Raw genomic sequence first — 17399 nt, 5'->3', positions numbered from 1 at the left:
GCGCGGCCGAGGGGGCGGGGCCGGGCGGCGGTGGCGGCCGCGGCGGGAGCGGAGCGGCGGGGCACGCGGAGCGCCGCCGCCGGTAACGGGCCCGCGGGCGGCCTGTGAGGGGAAACGGCCCCGCCCGGCCCGGGGCGACTCGGCCCGGCCTCCCTGCGGGCGCGGCGGCCTTGCGGGGTGCGTGGGGGGCGGCCAGGCCGCGGGGCGCTCGGCGCCGTGAGGAGCTGCTCCCCCTGAGTGACCCCCGCCCCGCTCTCGCTGCCCCGCCGCGGCCGGGCCCTCGGACGGTGGCAGGCGGGCTCCGTCGCGCAGGGAGCCCCGCTTGCCGAGGCGTTGCTGAGGGCGCTTCCCGGGCGCAGCAGGGCCCGGCTGATGGCTGCCAGGCCTGTGGCGGCGGGGCCCTGCGCCAGCCGTGCCGGCGCCGGCCTTCAGCCCTCGGTCACCCCGCTTCTGAAGGGCCGGAGTTGCCCCGCCGTTGGTTTGTTCCAGCGGCGCGGGTTTTGCAGGGGGAGCTAAACCTTCACCGCGCTGATCTGGCGTGTGGCGGTAACAGCTGGTGGTTGCGGGTCTCCAAAGCCTTGGTGATGGGGAGCGTTTGCTTAAAGTTAGGGGGAAGAGAAAAATCGTGTGAGCTGTGTGGAAATTCCTCAGGCATGCTTTGTATAGATGTAAAGTTTTGGTCAGTTTTGGAAGCTTGTTTCTACAGGGTGTGTTGTTCCTAAACGTTAATTTGCAGCTATTTACCTGCTGGGGTAGAATTGCCTGTTTAGATGAAGTACAGGTAGTGGTGGTGCATATGGAACTGGGCACCTTGTATTGGTGGTTTTCAGTGACTTAGGAAATACCCTCCTCTGCTGAACTACTTTAAAAGTACTATTCAGTCACTGATTAATCGTAATAGCTCTTGCAGCATTGTTCTGCAGATGCTTAAATTTACTTCTCTACGTTTTATTCCCGTGTTATTTCTTCTAACATAAAATTTTGGGGTTATTTATACTGGTCTTTTTAATGCAGGTTTTCAAATTGTGTTTTGTAGTTGATTGGTAATACTGTGTGGTATAATTCTGCAAAATATAAAGTGATTTATTTGGTACAGTGATAAATACCAGCATCCTGAAGCTCCAGCAGACCTCTTGGCTTGAGTTAATGAGAGGGTGCATTGCTACAGTGAGAGTACGTCTCCTGATCAGTATGACAACATGAATTGTAAAGCTCAGTTATTCCATCATCCTCGTTACAAAGCACGGTGCTGAATCTCAGCAAGACAGCATGTGGAAGTTGTGTTATTACATTGCCATAGGTGGAGAATTCCAAGTGGGGACCTATATGGAAAAAAATTCAGGACTTGATGACAAATGATGAAAGTCATGAATGTTATTTAACACAGGTTTTGTCCTTTGTCTTCTTTTTCAAAGAGGTGGACAACTGATGGAACATTCCACTAGGAAGAATAAAATTGTTCTTACAAGGTAGTTTGCTCAGGTTAGACTGAGATCCATACAAAAAAAAAAATTAAATCTCTCAACCAACAGTGACTGGGAACACTTGAGAACTCCTGAATGATTGATTGAGGTAACTCAGAAAAAAAAAACGTTTATCTAAAAAAATGGTGTGGGGCAGGGAGGACTTCTTGTTACACAAAGCTGTTAACTGTTTGGGTTGACATGAGGCAATGCAAGATCATGACAGCTTGATACTGTGCCCAAAACCAATTTCTTTATTGCTAACGGTCTGTGATGAATCATTTGCAGTTAATAGGTCTGTGGTAGGCAAGTGGGCATAAGAGGGGAAAACAAGGAAAGAGAAGAAAGGGGGAAGGGAGCGCTGTGGTTTGGTGTCACAATCTTGCCACTCAACGGTAAGCTTTTTCAGGGCAGCAAAGGATGAGAAAGGGGGGAAAAAAAGAGCCACTGAGTTCTTACAGGGCAGACACACCAGTGATATTCACAGGACCACGAAGTGATCTGTGAAAGTCTTGCAAGTGACAAAATGTATGGGGAATTCTGGAGCTGCTTAATTGTTTGTGTACATAATGGAAAGATGGATGATGCCATCTCTTTCACAGTGACATGGGGTGGTGTGTAGAATAGCAGCTGCTAGGAAGAGGGAGGAAGAGTAACGGAAAAAGAGAAGTGTTCGACTCCATCCCTTGCAGACTGAATGGTGGTTGTAAGGGATGTTTGAAGGGTGCAGAAACAGATGTGAACACTTGACAGCTGTATGTACACATACAGTAAAACATAAAAACCATGTCCTTGAGGGGAGGAACAAAAAATAGCTTGTCTTCTAAGGGCTGGTGTGAATTCGATAAATTGGTTCCGTTTTATCAGTATAGTTCACCTGAAGAACATTTCTGTTGTGGATGCAGTTATAGCATTGATATTGTGTGCTCATGCAGATAACCACTTTGCAGAATAGGACAGTCTAAGTTGATAGAGGTGGCTTTTATCAACTAAAAAAAGCTGCATACAGAGGGCTTTTACCCTTAAAGTAACGGCTTTTATCCTGGTGCCTCATTTATAAGCAACAGAACTGACAGCTGCCAAGACATCAGAGCTTAGGTAGCTGTGTTTGAGGGTGGTGCTGTCTCATGTTACACTGTTTACCTTCCCAGGAACTTTTCTGTCGTTACTGATAGTTAACTAGAACTAAAAAAAAAAAAAACCCAACATTTCTGCGTTGTATTTTGCAGCTTTTTATTTCTTTAAGATTTGGTCTAGTGCATTTCTTCCCCTAAGCTTCTCTGTTTCTATTTAGGCCTTGGCGGGAAAACATTAAGACTACATTTCGCCATCAGTTCTGTTAAGCAACTATGGAAATAGAAAAGGAGCAAATTTTTATTACCCCAACAGGTAAGTAATATATTCGGTATTTTTTTGGTTTTTACTTAAAACTGCTTAGCTGACCTGAAGTGTTCTCTGTAGAAAAACTATATTACCTGTTAATTTTTTAACAGCACTGGTTTTAAAAAAAAGAATCTTCATCAAAAATTTACATAGTATTTCTTTCAATTATGTATCATAGTATCCTGCTTGATTACATTTATTTCAAAATTTGTTAAAGTCATAAAGTTAACATTTCTTCAACCTAGTAAATATAGTGACTCTGGACTCCTTATCGTCTGACATCCAGTGGTACTGGTGTGAAGAAAAGAGTAAGATCAAAAGTGAAACGTGTAGGTGCATTTGAGACGTACAAATTCTGCTTTTATGTAGCTGTTTAGCTTAAAATTAGAGGAAACAACCGATGAAAGGCTTCAGTGGAAGTGGGCTGGCATGGCAAAAATTCACTGAATGTGTGTTAAGAGACTGCCCTGAAATTGTCTGTTTTGTTCATATCACAAACGTGTTTTGTCCATATCAGAAACGTATTTTGTGATGCTTAGTCAAGTTAACACAGTCTTCCAAAGTTTATAATGATCTGCACTGACCTCTTCATACCAGAGAGTTTTTCTAGGTTTTACATTTTTTTCAGAAAAAAAGTGTATATATATCTATATATATGTTAAGATGGTATGTAATGCAGTTGGAAGTGGTGACATGCTCTGTATGACCTCTTATTTTAAACCAGAACTAGTTTAATGTAGAAGATAGATTGCTTCTTGGCATTTTAGAATAGTATTTAGATAATAGGTGGGGAACTGCTAGGTATCTACATTGACCTAATTTGGTCCAGTGAAATTTGTGTGTAGGTAAGTATTAGCTGAATGCTTTGTTAATTAAAGTAGCACCATAAAAGCACAGATTTTAAGTGTGCCTGCTAGGCTTAGTAGCAGGGTAGTAAAAGAACTATGCAGAACTTTTTAATATATAGTAAGCAAAGTCTTAAAGCTTGTACAACACTGTTATTGCTTATATATGTGTATGTATATGATGTAAAAATGAGAAGCTGAAAGGAAGATCTGCATAATTTTATATGTACTTTTTATAAAATTATTTTATTTTAGAAAATTGTTGAAAACAAGTGTATCTGTTTAACCCATTTTTTCCAGTCTAAATAGGAAACTATTAGTGGAAGGCCAGTTAGTTATAGTACTATGGAGAAAGACATTGCAGCTGGAAGCGATAGTCTTATATAAAAAAAAAAGTTTAGTAATGCAGTGAGAAATGTTAAGTTTTACGGGTTGGATGTTTCCTGTGGAGGATTTCCTTTAGTCTCTAACCTGAGATCAGGATTGTGTAAGGAGGTTGGACCGTAGCCTTCCCTTTTATCCTTAGTTGTTAGATTCAGGACTGACTTGTGTTAATTGTTGGCCATTTTCTTGGGAAACTGAGAAAGAAGTACGAGGTCATTGAGTAGTGTAGTTCCTGGACAGCCAGATTGCATGTCTGAACTGGAGAAATTAATGGGAGAGTGAATATGAAGAAGAATTTAAATTCGTTAGTCTGAGATGAGCTGGTTGTGCTGCTGGGGTCTCCCTGGGGAATGAGAGGAAGGAAACCTGTTCGGTTTTGCTTTTTCCCCAACCCCCCTCTCTGCTAGCTTTATGCAAATCTCTCATTGTTCTATGAAAATGTTAGACAAACTGAGAAAGCTTGTTATGGGGAATCTTTTCCTGGACATGATGCATGCTTTTCTTTCTTGGCTTGCTGCAAGCGTAAAAGGAATGCTTTTGTGTGAGTAATGAGTGGAAAGATGAAGCTTAGACTGGAATGGCTGCATTATTGTTCAGCTATAGCATTCCCATCTGTGAACACTAGTATCTAAATGTTATTTCTTTGATCATGAAGGAGGCAGTTGCATCAAACTTGCTTCATTTTGTAGTGCGTTATCCTCTTTGATATGGGTAAATACTTTGAGGTTGGAAATGTTTTATTAGCACACTTTGCTTTCAAAACAATTTTTCAAGAACCTGTTTTGAATTGAAAAAATACAGTTCTGAGAAGTATTGCCAAATGAACATTGCTAATTAGAATGTATTGCAATGGTGAAGTATTACACTCAGCTGAGTTCAAATACAAATTTAAAATACTCTTCATATTCTGGGTTAATGGCAGTGAACTTTTCTGTAAAGCAGGCTTGGCACAGCTGCTTCTGTGTGCCTCATCATTGCACTTCCTAGGGTTGGGGCTGTTGGGTGTATCTTTGAGACTACTGAATGCTCAAGAAAAGAAGGGCTGTCTGAACAGAGAGCTGGGGCTGTTCCCTTTGCCTGTGTGTTTTCCAACTTGTAAGGACTCCCAGGGTGCTCACTGGAATGTAAATAGGTCCCCAGGTGCTGCTTTTTTGTCTTGATGGGTTAAGAAGGGGAAGAAGAACGTACAAAGGCTTTAGCTCCTAATGCTTTCAGTAAGACATTTTGCAGAACCATACAGCTCAGGTGGGGACATCCTAACTTTGTGAAATAAAAGACTTTAGATCCAAATTTTAAATGTGCATTAACTTCCCAAAAGAGTGAAATTACTGCACTTCTCAGTACTCAGAGACATTTTGCAGATCCTTAAGCTGTGAGAGATGTTTTTGTTGCCTGTGAAACAAAGCTAGTTACCTGTTATATATTACTGTGCTGGAGAATAAACCATGGCCATTTTAGAAACGGTCTTGACACAAGCTACAGTGAGGGGCAATCCATAGACAAGAGAGATACCACTGTTTCAAAAGACTTTATTCTATGAGTCTTCGTTACTGAACTCACCAAGCTTTGCATTAAATGGCATTTTTTTTTCCATAACTTCAAAAACAAAAAATAAAAGGAGTCATGTTTTTGTAGTCTTGTAAGTCTAAATCATTGCTTTTCCAGCTGGTGAACTGTACTTGAAATTCCTTGAATGAGGGGAATGTTGGTTGATGATTTAGGAAATTAATTTCACTTTGGTGACTAGTCTGTTAACATTAGTGAGTTCTTAGAGAATTTACCGTATTGGCAGTTGTGTTTGTTTCTAAATCTAGAGATGAGTGGGTGGAGTGAGAACAAGGCACTTAGATCTTATGCACTGAGGAGTTCTGATAGTCTTTGTTTAACAAGGGTGGGGTTTTATGTGGTTTACCTGTTTATAAATGGTTTATTCATTTGCCTTCCAACTCTTGACATATGCTCTGTTTAGATTGTGGATAGTTTGTGCAGGGGAATAAGGAACTCCTTATTACTGTGATGTACAGACATACTGTAAAAACACCATAATTTGCCTTAACACTGTTGGAAATAACATCCTTTTTAAATGCAATGTGGTTTGGTATTCTAACATGAAACTGCTTAAAACTATAACAGATTTTTTTGCTCTGTCTTCTTTTTAAGAACTGGAGAATCTAAGTGATGCTCCGTTTTCCGGTGATGAAGAAAATGGTGGGTCTGAGGAACGAAAGACTGAAATCAATGGAAACTGGATTCCTGCAACTTCAATTACTGAAGCCAAAATAAATGCTAAAGCAAAGAGACGGTTGAGGAAAAATTCTTCTAGAGATTCTGGGAGGGGAGACTCTGTTAGTGACAATGGAGAAACACTGAAGGTTGGAGTTGTACCAACGAGCCCAAAGGGGAAACTCCTGGACAGACGATCCCGGTCTGGAAAGGGAAGAGGTCTTCCAAAGAAAGGTTGGTGTAGCTTAGTGAAGAGAGTAGCATGGTAAAGATTCTGTCCAAAATGTAGTGTTTTATTTTTCTTTTCACTGGGAGTCATTTCCATAAACCAGAGTCTCTGTGCAGGCATTTGGTTCTTCATGTTAGATAGCAGGTGGCAATAGGAGCTCTAGTGGGTGGCATTTTTATCAGAAAATTTTATGCGTATCATCAGTTAATTTCCACCTTTAAGGTAGTACGTTTTCTCAGCGAATTTAATACACAAATTTGAACTGTTGGTGGTTCACAGGACTGTTATTAATGCAAGCACGGTTATATTTGGAAGTACAGTTTCAACCTTTAGTAATTAATGTTCAGTTTCATACTGCTTCTAGTGTCTTACTGGAAAGTGATGAAATGACTGGTTGCTGAAGTGGGAACACATCACACAAACACACCCTTTTCAGCATATATTGTTAGTCAGGAGGTGGGCACATGCAGTGATATGTGACTCAAGTGAGAGAATGTTGGGTTGAAAGAAGTATTCTTTGTAAACTGGCGGTCCTTGCTTACTGTCCCATTTTTGCCAGGTGGAGCAGGTGGTAAAGGAGTTTGGGGAACACCAGGTCAAGTGTATGATGTGGAAGAAGTAGATATTAAGGATCCTAATTATGATGATGACCAGGTAGGCAAATAATGTCTTTGCAGTGTTGGTTTTTATTTCCTTTGTTGATTTCAGTTGTTGTGATGCTTATATTGATGGAAGTTTGACCTTATGAGTTATGTGAATGTCAGCCTGGGCTCATTTTTATGTCGAAGAATGGATTATTGGCTAAAGACAACTAGTGCAGAAGTGTCAGTGTAATACTCGCAGGCCGTACCCCACAAGCTTTCTCTCTGTGCCTGACAAGGCAGCACCCTTTTCCCAAGTGTGTTCTTCACTGCTGGTGCCCCTGGAGGTAAACGTTGCAGCGCTGCTCTATATTGCAAACAGGCACCAGGTTAAAAATGCAACACGGACTTTCTCAAGTCAGGAGATTAGTAGGGGACAGTATCCTTTATGGATTTTTCTCTCCCCTGTATTCCCAACCTCCCAACCCTCCCAACGTCTTCTATCTACTTGGTATAAACACCTCAAACCTAGTAGTACAAAGCTGGTAGCCAGGATATTTTGTTTACGTATTTATTTAAGAGTATGTTGTGAAAGATTGTACCTTACAGCCATATCATGGGGGGGGGGATGGGCAGGGAAGTAAAGCTCATTGGGCTTTATAACATTACATTGCTGAGGAAAGGAACACTGAATACAAACACAGATTACTAAAGTCTCCGAGATCAATACACTTGTGAGACCGTGAGTAAATTCTGTATAACATAGTAGAGGGATGGTGGTGTCCCTGCTTGCTGTAGCCATAGCTGCTGAGAGGATGGTATATGGTAATATCCAAACCTTCTTCCAGTATCAATTTTTTCCCTGCAAGTCAATGCTTTACATTAACAGAGATAGTTATTAAAAATGAAGCTGATGAGTGCATAAAGGAAAGTTTAATGAAGAACGAGTATTCCATGGAACTTCCGTATGCTTAGCTTTTGTAAGGCTGTAAATGGAGACTGCTGTGACGGAAGGATAGGCTTTTGGACTTCTGCTATACTTCTTGATCATGGAAAGCTCCTTTCCAGCAAGCATTGGTTGGAAAACTTTGTTCAGATTTCTGTGGTCTGTAGTATTGCTCTGAATGTTACTTCTGTAGTCGGTGAGGAGTAGGGAACTGAGTTACAGTGGGGAGATCTGGTCGTGCTGCATGCAGGGTTAGGTTATACAGGAGGCAGTTGCTGTGTGATTCTTTCTTTTTCCCCCTTAGGGAATGTCTTCGCTCACAAATATTCTGAAAATGCCTTTTCTCTGATTTGTATGTGCTATCACCTGTCTGGTCACGCAGTCACTAAGGAAGAGGGAAAACAGGCAGGCTTGCTGTCAGGGACTGGAGTGCCACTTGCAGGGCAAGGTGCTAGAAGTTAAATCTTGTGCTGTGGCACAGCTAACTGCTGAGCTGGGACAGGAGGTCCTGTTGCTCTCCCTTCAGTATGCAGTACATGGGTACTTGATCTCTGTGTTCGTGTGGTGTCAGCAGAATCCTAGGAACAGAGTTTGGAGTGTTTATGGTCGTTTAAGAGTAAATTGAGCCTTTCAGTTGAATTCAGCTAACAGTAAATTCAAAATATAAGCAGCATGGCATTTACCCAGCATTGTCCACACTTTAATGGCAGAGACATAATCTGATGTTTTCTGGCAGGATACTGACTATGGAGACTGAAGCATTAAGGATTTAGAAGATATATTTTAATGCTATTAGTACTGCATAAGATGTAAGAAGAGACAATACCGTTTACAAAGGGTATATGCTTTTGTTGCCTTTTAAAATAGGAGAACTGTGTCTATGAAACAGTAGTTTTACCTCTGGATGAAAGAGCATTTGAAAAAACGTTAACACCGATCATACAGGAGTATTTTGAACATGGAGATACTAATGAAGTTTCGGTATGTCACGTGTCTTTTTACTGCTTTGTTTTAGGGGGGCAAACCTGTAGCACTCCAACTGCCAGCTGTACATGAGTGTATAGAGATGTTGGCAGGAAATGTGCAATAAGAATACCTATGCAGTTATAGTCATTACATGAGCAGAAACATCTATGTAAATATATAAGCATATAAATATATATGTAATGTGTATATATTTATATAATAAAAAGTTATGAAATCTTAATCTGTTTTTTTTTCAAATCTTATTTAGGAGATGCTGAAGAATTTAAACCTTGGTGAAATGAAATACAGCGTGCCAGTGCTGGCTGTTTCCTTGGCATTGGAGGGGAAGGCTAGTCACAGGGAAATGACATCTAAGCTTATCTCCGACCTTTGCGGGACAGTAGTAAGCAAAACTGATGTGGAAAAATCCTTTGACCGACTGCTTAAAGAACTACCTGAACTGGTGTTGGATTCTCCCAGGGCACCACAGGTATGCTTGAAAAGCTTTATGCTAGCATTCAAAAGCTTCTTCTTTTAAGTTGTGGCTAAAATTGATCAATTAAACTGAAACAGAGTCTGTATTTTGAAAAATATCTATGGATTGTCTTGCTGTCCTGTAATCCCCACCAATTTCCCAGGTGGTTTTTACTTTGAGATGGCTCATTTAAATAAAATCTGAAACCCAAGCACATTGTAATTGTCTACTTGGAACTACTTTGAAATTCAACATTTAATTAAAAACGCTTGTTTTGTTGCAGTTGGTGGGCCAGTTCATTGCTAGAGCTGTTGGCGATGGGATTCTAAGCAGCACCTACATCGATGGCTACAAAGGCACTGTGGATTGCGTCCAAGCTCGGTAACTTTCTTCGTTTCTTTATGTAGCTACAGTTTTCTAATCCGTGTGCCAAAGATGATGATTGTGAATTTAGGAATTCAGGATAAATCATGTGGTTCTCTAAGACTTAATATTTTTTAATTTAAAATGATAAAAAAGAAACCCACAAAGTCTGCAACAACAAAATCCAGAATGACTCAGGTCAAAGGAGAAATACCGAAAGTGCCTGAAAAATGTATTAATACATTGAGTTCAGTTTGTCCGGTTTGTTGTCCATCTTATGCTTGAGGGTGGGAAAAAATCAGCTGAAACAAGAAGTGATTATGGAAGGTTTTGTCTTTAGAAAAAGCTTTAATATGATTAATGAGTAAATATAGCATCAGGACAGCTGCTGTAAATATGTTGTGAAACACACAAGGGATTAACTGTTTTGCCTTATAAAGGTTTGAAGCTCATGCAGTGCTTTCCCAGACTTCCTCTGTAACGCTTTACTCGTCAAGAAGTATAATTGTTTTCCATGTCAGGGTGAGCAGTTTGGAGGAGCAATCTCTGACAGTTGTTTTAATAACTAGCCACATTTTTTTATTTCCCCTCCATAAGTGTACGTTTCAGGCTTGATACGGAGGTACTAAAATCTTGATGCTTCTAAAGCTCCACCCATAAGGATTATAGGTGGGTACTTGTAGAAGGCAGGGAGATGCTTAGCTGCCTAATTTGAGGGTTCAAATTGTGAAAATTGTCTGACAGTTGCAGAAATGTCTCCTGTGATTTGAAGGATTGTAGCCTGCATACTGCACATCTGGGGTGCGTTGCTGCCTTTGCTATTTCTTGGCCAGTCTTTTCTACTCGTTAAATCTTGGTGAATACAGTTATTGTTATTGGCAAGCCCCCAGTATGAGGACTGGGATAACTGTTCCTTCTTTAGCTGGATGGTGCCTAACTGGATCTGAGATTTCTTTTTTTCACCTTACTTTCTTTCTCGTTCTTTTCTCCATGAACTGGCAAACTTCCCCAGTTCCTGCCATCTTTTTGCAACTACACGTTTGCCTCCTGAAGTGCTGTTTTGGCAAATTCTCAAGGTTTCATAATTCTTTAGACCCAAACAGAAAATAGTATTTCAGTAGGAAAGCTGTTCTTCGGTGTGGAAGCAATTCAAGCCTCTCTTATTTGAGATACACATGCCAAGCTGCATTCTTGGAGCAGCCTGGATACAATCCATCTCTGCATAAGAAAATACCAAGTTCTTTCTTGTGAGGATGTTTCAGATTCTGCATTGATGATTCAGATCTGCTGCCACCACAGGATTGTGACCTGTCCTAGCATGGCATAACGAAAGCCGTAGAGATGGCAGAATGTCCCCATGGAGTTGCTGACCCTGACCTCTTCCCAGGGATCTGGTTGCTTTGCCCAAAGTGGAGTGGCAGTGGGGGAAGTTACAAATGCCTTTTAATGAAGTTTTGTAATAACTTTTTAACATCAACTTTGTTTTCTAGAGCTGCCCTGGACCGCGCTACTGTGTTGCTGAGTGTGACAAAGGGTGGAAAGCGTATAGACAATGTGTGGGGGTCAGGAGGTGGCCAGCAGTCTGTGAAACACCTGGTTAAAGAGGTAACTGACTTCTGCAAAGCTCTCCTCACTAGAATTTACTGTTTGTCTAAGCTTATCTTGTTTGGTGTGGAGTGAAGAGATACCTATGTCCTGTAGCAAAATGATGTCTTTGAGTGTTTTGGCTTTTTTAAAAAAAATAATTTATACAAAGTAGTTTTTGAAAACTGGTGTAGATAATTTTGTGGATTTTTGTAGCATTTGTCAGTGGTGGGAACATGCTAGTACATACTCTGTATTGCAAGTATACATTTATTGTTGCTTTAAGCACTTCGCTTTTTAAGAGCTTACAGTATAAAATGGTGAAGTCATTAGAAGAGCCAAGATGAAACTGGCTAAACTGGAGAAACTATTACTATTTTTTGGCATCACTGATGAAAAGCACAGTAATAACTCAGAAAAAGAGAGAGGAAGAAACAGGAACATTCAGAGATCCATGCCGTGAATTAGGCAGGTGTAAAGGAAATGGTTACGTTATAATTTCTAAGTTGTGAGCGTAGGATGATAGGAGGAGGAGTTCAGGGCAGAAGATAAACTTAATCATACCCACATTAACCTTATATGGCGATATGTGTCTTATAAAGCAATGCTTTTGGTGCCTGTGTATCCGCATTAACACTACGGATAGGTATTTGGCTTGCACCGTGTTTCAGGGTGCTGATAAGGTCTCAGTTTAATTACATTTATAAAAACACTACCAGCAAGTTTCAGGAACTAACTTGCTGCTGGGTTGATTGCACATTGTCAAAACAGTTTTATATCTAATTAGTGTTGTTCTTTTTGTTTGTTTTAAAATTGAATAGATTGATATGTTGCTGAAAGAGTATTTGCTTTCCGGAGATGTTCTGGAAGCTGAACGTTGCCTTCAGGAACTGGAAGTACCCCACTTTCACCATGAACTTGTGTATGAAGTAAGGAGAAATCGGAGTCTCTTTAATAATTCTCAGTAATACCAGCAGGTTTGGTTTTGTTTTGATGTGGGCATGGAAATAATATAACTGGAACCTGTTGCGAGTTCTGATGTTGCTCGAATAACTGAATTGTTCCATGTAACGTTAATGGTTTGTGTGCACATTGTGCAACGAGTAAGCTGCTGCTGGCTCTGGGAAGATCCAGCATTAATTTTTGTTTGTTGGGTAAATAGCTTAATTCAGATTATTATAGATTCCTGAAAAATAATTTTCTGCTGAGGAATTGCAGCAAAAAGCCATGCTTTGTTTTGGTGGTTATTTCCTTTTAGTTTCAGGTATCTGGGTATTCTAATGGGTGTTACCTGGTTTTCTTAAGTTATCGAGCTTCTTTTTCAGGGTGGAATTGTTCCATCTAGCACATTTGTAAAAGCTCTGAGGTATTTCAGAACCAGATTCTTTGCTGTATCTGGGAGATTGTTCCCATTTGCACTCTTTTATCTGACAAATTGAGAAATGGTTGTTTAACAATACAGCTGAACACCCACAATCTACGAAATTTTCTTTTCAGTAGATTGACTCCTTTTAGAAAATTCCTTCATGACAGAAAAACATTAGTTGATGGGGGTTGTGGAGGTTTGTAGATTTTAAACTTGGAGGTTCTTCTAAAGTCACAGTTACAAAGTAATCATAGATAGAAAATTAATTTCACAAAATTAATTAATTGCCATCTGTACTGCAGCAACCATATGGATATAGTCATGATTCTCTCAAATCTGAGCCAGAAAGGCAGGGCTTTTCGTTCTGTCTAGTCCTGTCTGGTTTTCCATACCTTTTAACTTTATCCATATAACTTCCCATCAGTTTTTCTTTTCAAATCATAAACTGAAATTGTGAGTGGATGTAACAAAAGGACTTGCCTCCCCAGAAAATGCACAATTCACTCCTTTTCACACCTCGTATGCTTACACAACATGTACTTGAACCACTGTTTTCTTTTTAGTTAAAACACTTGCATGATTTGTTTTAGGCCGTTGTAATGGTTTTGGAGTCAACTGGAGAAAAGACCTTTAAAATGATACTGGATTTGTTGAAATCTCTCTGGAGGTCATCTGTCATTACTATGGACCAAATGAAAAGAGTAAGTGTGGCATTTAAGAGAATTTTGGGTAAGGTCTTCCAAAATTTGGATAGTTTTTACATTCTTCTAAGTACTATTTGTAGTCTGTGGCTGACTGCTACATTTGTTTCAATTCTCCATGGTTGTTCTGCATCCCATACAAATCCTCTGTCACTGATTCATGTAGCAATGCTTGTCCTGTACAAATTAATCCCGAGCAGTAGTTCTCTGCAGCACTGCAAGGTACAGAATATTTGAATCTTCAGTCAGAGATTGCCAACTGCTTCTATGCAATTGAGTTAAAACTAATTGGTTAAAACTGATCATCTAAAAGGCTGCAATATAGCTTCATTTTCTTAAGTAAAATTTTTCTTTTTATCCAGTAGTTCTTCGTAATTGTAGCAGTACAATAAGGACCCACTTAATTACAAATGTCAGTTAGAACAGCTAATATTGTATACAGTTGGAATCATCTGTGGGTTTGCTTCTGGGTGTGAATATAGGACAGCTGTTCTGTCCCAGGGCAAACTAAGACCTGTGTCAAAATGTACCCAGCCATTCTGCTGGCGGGAAGCGATGAAGTCATCTCTGGTGCTCACCAGTGTTTCCCTTACTGCATAAACTCTAGTGGTGGAGATTTGTGGCTACGCTTTGTTCATTTACATGGAATAAAAATTAACTCTTCTTCCTTGTGTTATGACCCATGTGATAGCAGCCAGGCTAACATACACAGTCAGTACTGTCTGGATTTCTGGCTTCTAAAGAAGTTAAAAATTCATCTGGTGTTTTTATGTGGACAGATACTATGGTATTGGCTGGTATTATACTGTGCTTTTACACTGACTTGCAGCTGCTTTGCTTTAGGTTTGTTGAAACTGTCCATAGTATACATGAAACTATACTGAAAAATAAATCCTCCGAGTACAAAAGGGTATTTAAAAAACATGTAATAAAATCGCAGAATAACCAGATCATTATTTGAATTGTTACATTGCAGGGCTATGAACGAGTTTACTGTGAAATCCCAGATATTAACCTGGATGTGCCACACTCCTATTCTGTGCTGGAGCGGTTTGTAGAGGAATGCTTTCAGGCTGGAATAATCTCCAAACCACTGAGAGACCTCTGTCCTTCAAGGTACTTGTTTTATTGTAGATAGGGGAAGGCACTGCTTTTTGTCCCCACTGTAGGTGACAGAAAGTAGGATCTTACGACCAAAGTATTACAGATTGAAACTGTAAACTGTGGAGGATGGAGAAGCAGAGGGTTGGAGGGGTAAAAAGAAGCTGCACTGATGTGAAACCTGTTATGTGGAGGCTGGGATAAATACTTGAGGAAAGGAAACCTCCGTTGAGTCCCAGGCAGCACGGCTGTGTGCTCTCCAGAGGATGAAGACCTGCCTCTCCTCTGTTTTGCTTGGTAGAGGTCAGTGCAGCACTGAGGTGGAAAATTCAGGTGTCTCAATGCTCCATGTAGGTGACAGAGGAAAACTGTCAGTTACAGTGGGGGGAAAAAAACCTGAAAAAAATTGCTTTAAAAATGGTTTAAACATACCAAATGGCATGAATGGAGTTCTAAGATGAGACCACCAATTCTAATGTTTAAGACAAAAAAGGAACAGGATGCTTATGTGGCAAAATTCTACATACATGATCCCTTCGTATCTGTCTGTCCTGTGGTTTGTATCGTGCTTTTAGTTTGTTACTGTTTACTTATTCATAGCGTAAATAATGCTGTTTGAACTGCAGCTAATCAATATTCTGTTCTCTCCTTACTGGTCACAACACAATTAATAAGTTTCATTTCCTGTGAGGAATACATGTACCTTTTTAAATATGATGTTAAGACTGTTATTTGCAATTTTATGCACCAGGGATACTAATTATTAGACAGATCTTTTCAAGTTTGGGTGTTTTGTTAGGCTTCTTAAACCATCTTGACAGCTTGCGATAAATTTGTATTTTGAAATGTTAGTGTCTTTATCAAAAACAGCCTCCATTTGTGGGCTGGAGGCTTAAAATTGAGTTTGTGTGTATCTTCGTATCAAATTTTTTGCAGGTTTAGGGTCTGGGAGGGTTGAAAGTCATCACTGCAACAAAAGCCTGGTTATACCTCAGTTACTGTTAATAAGTTGAGAGGCATTTTTGGCTTATGTGCTTCAGGTTTGGGTAAAAACCCACCATTCCTAGGCTTCCAAACTAGCATCTTGCAAGTGTGAACATTAAAAGGTGAGCAAAGAAGAAAGCACTTAATGCGAATTTTGAAAAGCTTCTTGCAAATAAACCTAGATGTAAGATTCAGATGGATTTTAAGCAATTTATCAGTGATCAAGAATGTCAGCTAATCTTGCTGAACTCGAGCACCTCATATTTGACTCCCGAGACCAAATGAAGATTCTTCTCAGGGATAGGTAAGACAAAAACAACTGATGCTTCTTTGAATTACTGAAAAGATACTTTCTGCTTTCTTACAGGGGCAGAAAGCGTTTTGTGAGTGAAGGAGATGGCGGTCGTCTTAAGCTAGAAAGCTACTGAGTGTGAGAACCAATTCCGGAAGCCTTAAAAGTTTAAAGGGAAAATAGATATCTATATATATACAAACACGCATGCTTTTTTGGTGTGTGGATGTATATATGTATACACATATATAATATACCAAAATTTTAAGAGTTGCTTAGCACAGTTCATATTTTTTTAAAAACACATGTTTTGGGTACAAATTGTTTTTTTAAATAGTTTTATAAATTTCAGAAAGAAAACTTCTTTCTTTGGGCATATAATAGAACAACTGGCCACTGCTGTGGTGGTGCCTTCAAATAAGCTATCTTTTTAAGTGCCATATGTTTATGACCTAATCATTCCATGTTTGTATCGATGTCTGACTGCCGCTCTTTCTTTCAAGGACAGTGTTGTCATCATAAAATCACTGGTTTATACAAAGCTTTATAGAAGGGTCAAGTTAAGCTGCTGTGATCCCATTTCCATTGCTGCTGAAGAAATACTGTGCTTTGGGAGGAAAAATAGCTGTTTCTTTGTTTTAAAGAGCCCAAGAAAATAGAGTTGGGTCATAAGATTAATTTGTCTGTTCCAGGGCAGAACACTGGTTGGTTTTAGTCCCTGTGTACCAAACTTTTTTTTTCTATGTAACTGGAAAAGTTCTGGTAAAACATTAAAAATATTTTTTGTGAAGCTCTCCTTTCTGCCTTTCTTTTTTGTTAAACAAAACAAATTTAACTGTGTTTAAACCTCTGAAGTGTGTGCAATCAAGCAGTACATCTAACACTGCCCTTTTGTTTTATAACCTGCAGAAGTGTGTTGAGTAATTAAAGTCACGGTAAGTATCTACCAAATGTGTGTCTGAAAACAAGCGACATGCATAGGAGCGCCCAGGCTGGCACTGAGGGAGTTTGAACATGTCTGTACGGTGCAGCTTTGCCAGGCCCCTTCTCAAGAACAAGATGGATCTAGCGCAGACTCTTGACAGCAACAGCACAGCCCCTCCTACTGCTGCTCCCTTAACGTCTTTCAGTTTCTTGTCAAGCTTTTGGGCGTCCAGAAATGCTGGGAATAGCCGTTACGGGGCCGGGAAGGGGCTGTGCTGCAGGAGCCGAGCCCGGTAAGCCGTTACCCGACCAGCGGGGCTGTGTAACTCCGCGCCTCCCGTTGTCCGACGGGGCCTGTCCCTAGAGCGGCGCCTACCGGGCTTCCGTTACCCGTCGGACTTGGCAAGCCTACAGGCGCACCGAAAACGCCGCCTCGACAGCGACAAATGGAACCTCTCCGGCATAGCGCCCGGAGAGGGGGCTCCCGCCGCCCCCGCCCCGCAGCGCCCCCGCGTTCCCGCCAGCCTTTAATCCGCGAAACGCCGTGACAAAGCGGGTACCTCCGAGCCGCGGGTGCGGCCGCCGCAGG

At 40.7% G+C, this 17399-nt stretch overlaps 1 protein-coding gene across 1 annotated transcript; it reads left to right on the top strand.

The window, feature by feature from the left end:
* The first annotated feature begins 437 nt into the window (after positions 1-437).
* Positions 438-16676, top strand: PDCD4 (programmed cell death 4). The gene is made up of 12 exons (XM_009953477.2): positions 438-1572; positions 2758-2852; positions 6236-6532; positions 7087-7181; positions 8922-9035; positions 9289-9510; positions 9779-9876; positions 11349-11463; positions 12264-12371; positions 13399-13509; positions 14486-14625; positions 15962-16676. The coding sequence occupies exons 2-12, from the start codon at positions 2813-2815 to the stop codon at positions 16020-16022; spliced, it is 1401 nt and encodes a 466-aa protein (XP_009951779.1). The 5' UTR covers positions 438-1572; positions 2758-2812; the 3' UTR covers positions 16023-16676.
* The last annotated feature ends 723 nt before the right edge of the window (positions 16677-17399 follow it).

This window comes from Leptosomus discolor, chromosome 6, assembly GCF_034619465.1.
Source record: "Leptosomus discolor isolate bLepDis1 chromosome 6, bLepDis1.hap2, whole genome shotgun sequence".
NCBI classification, from domain to species: Eukaryota; Metazoa; Chordata; class Aves; order Leptosomiformes; family Leptosomidae; genus Leptosomus; species Leptosomus discolor.
Note: the sequence above shows the minus strand (reverse complement) of the source record. Positions and strands in the feature narration are given on the sequence as shown.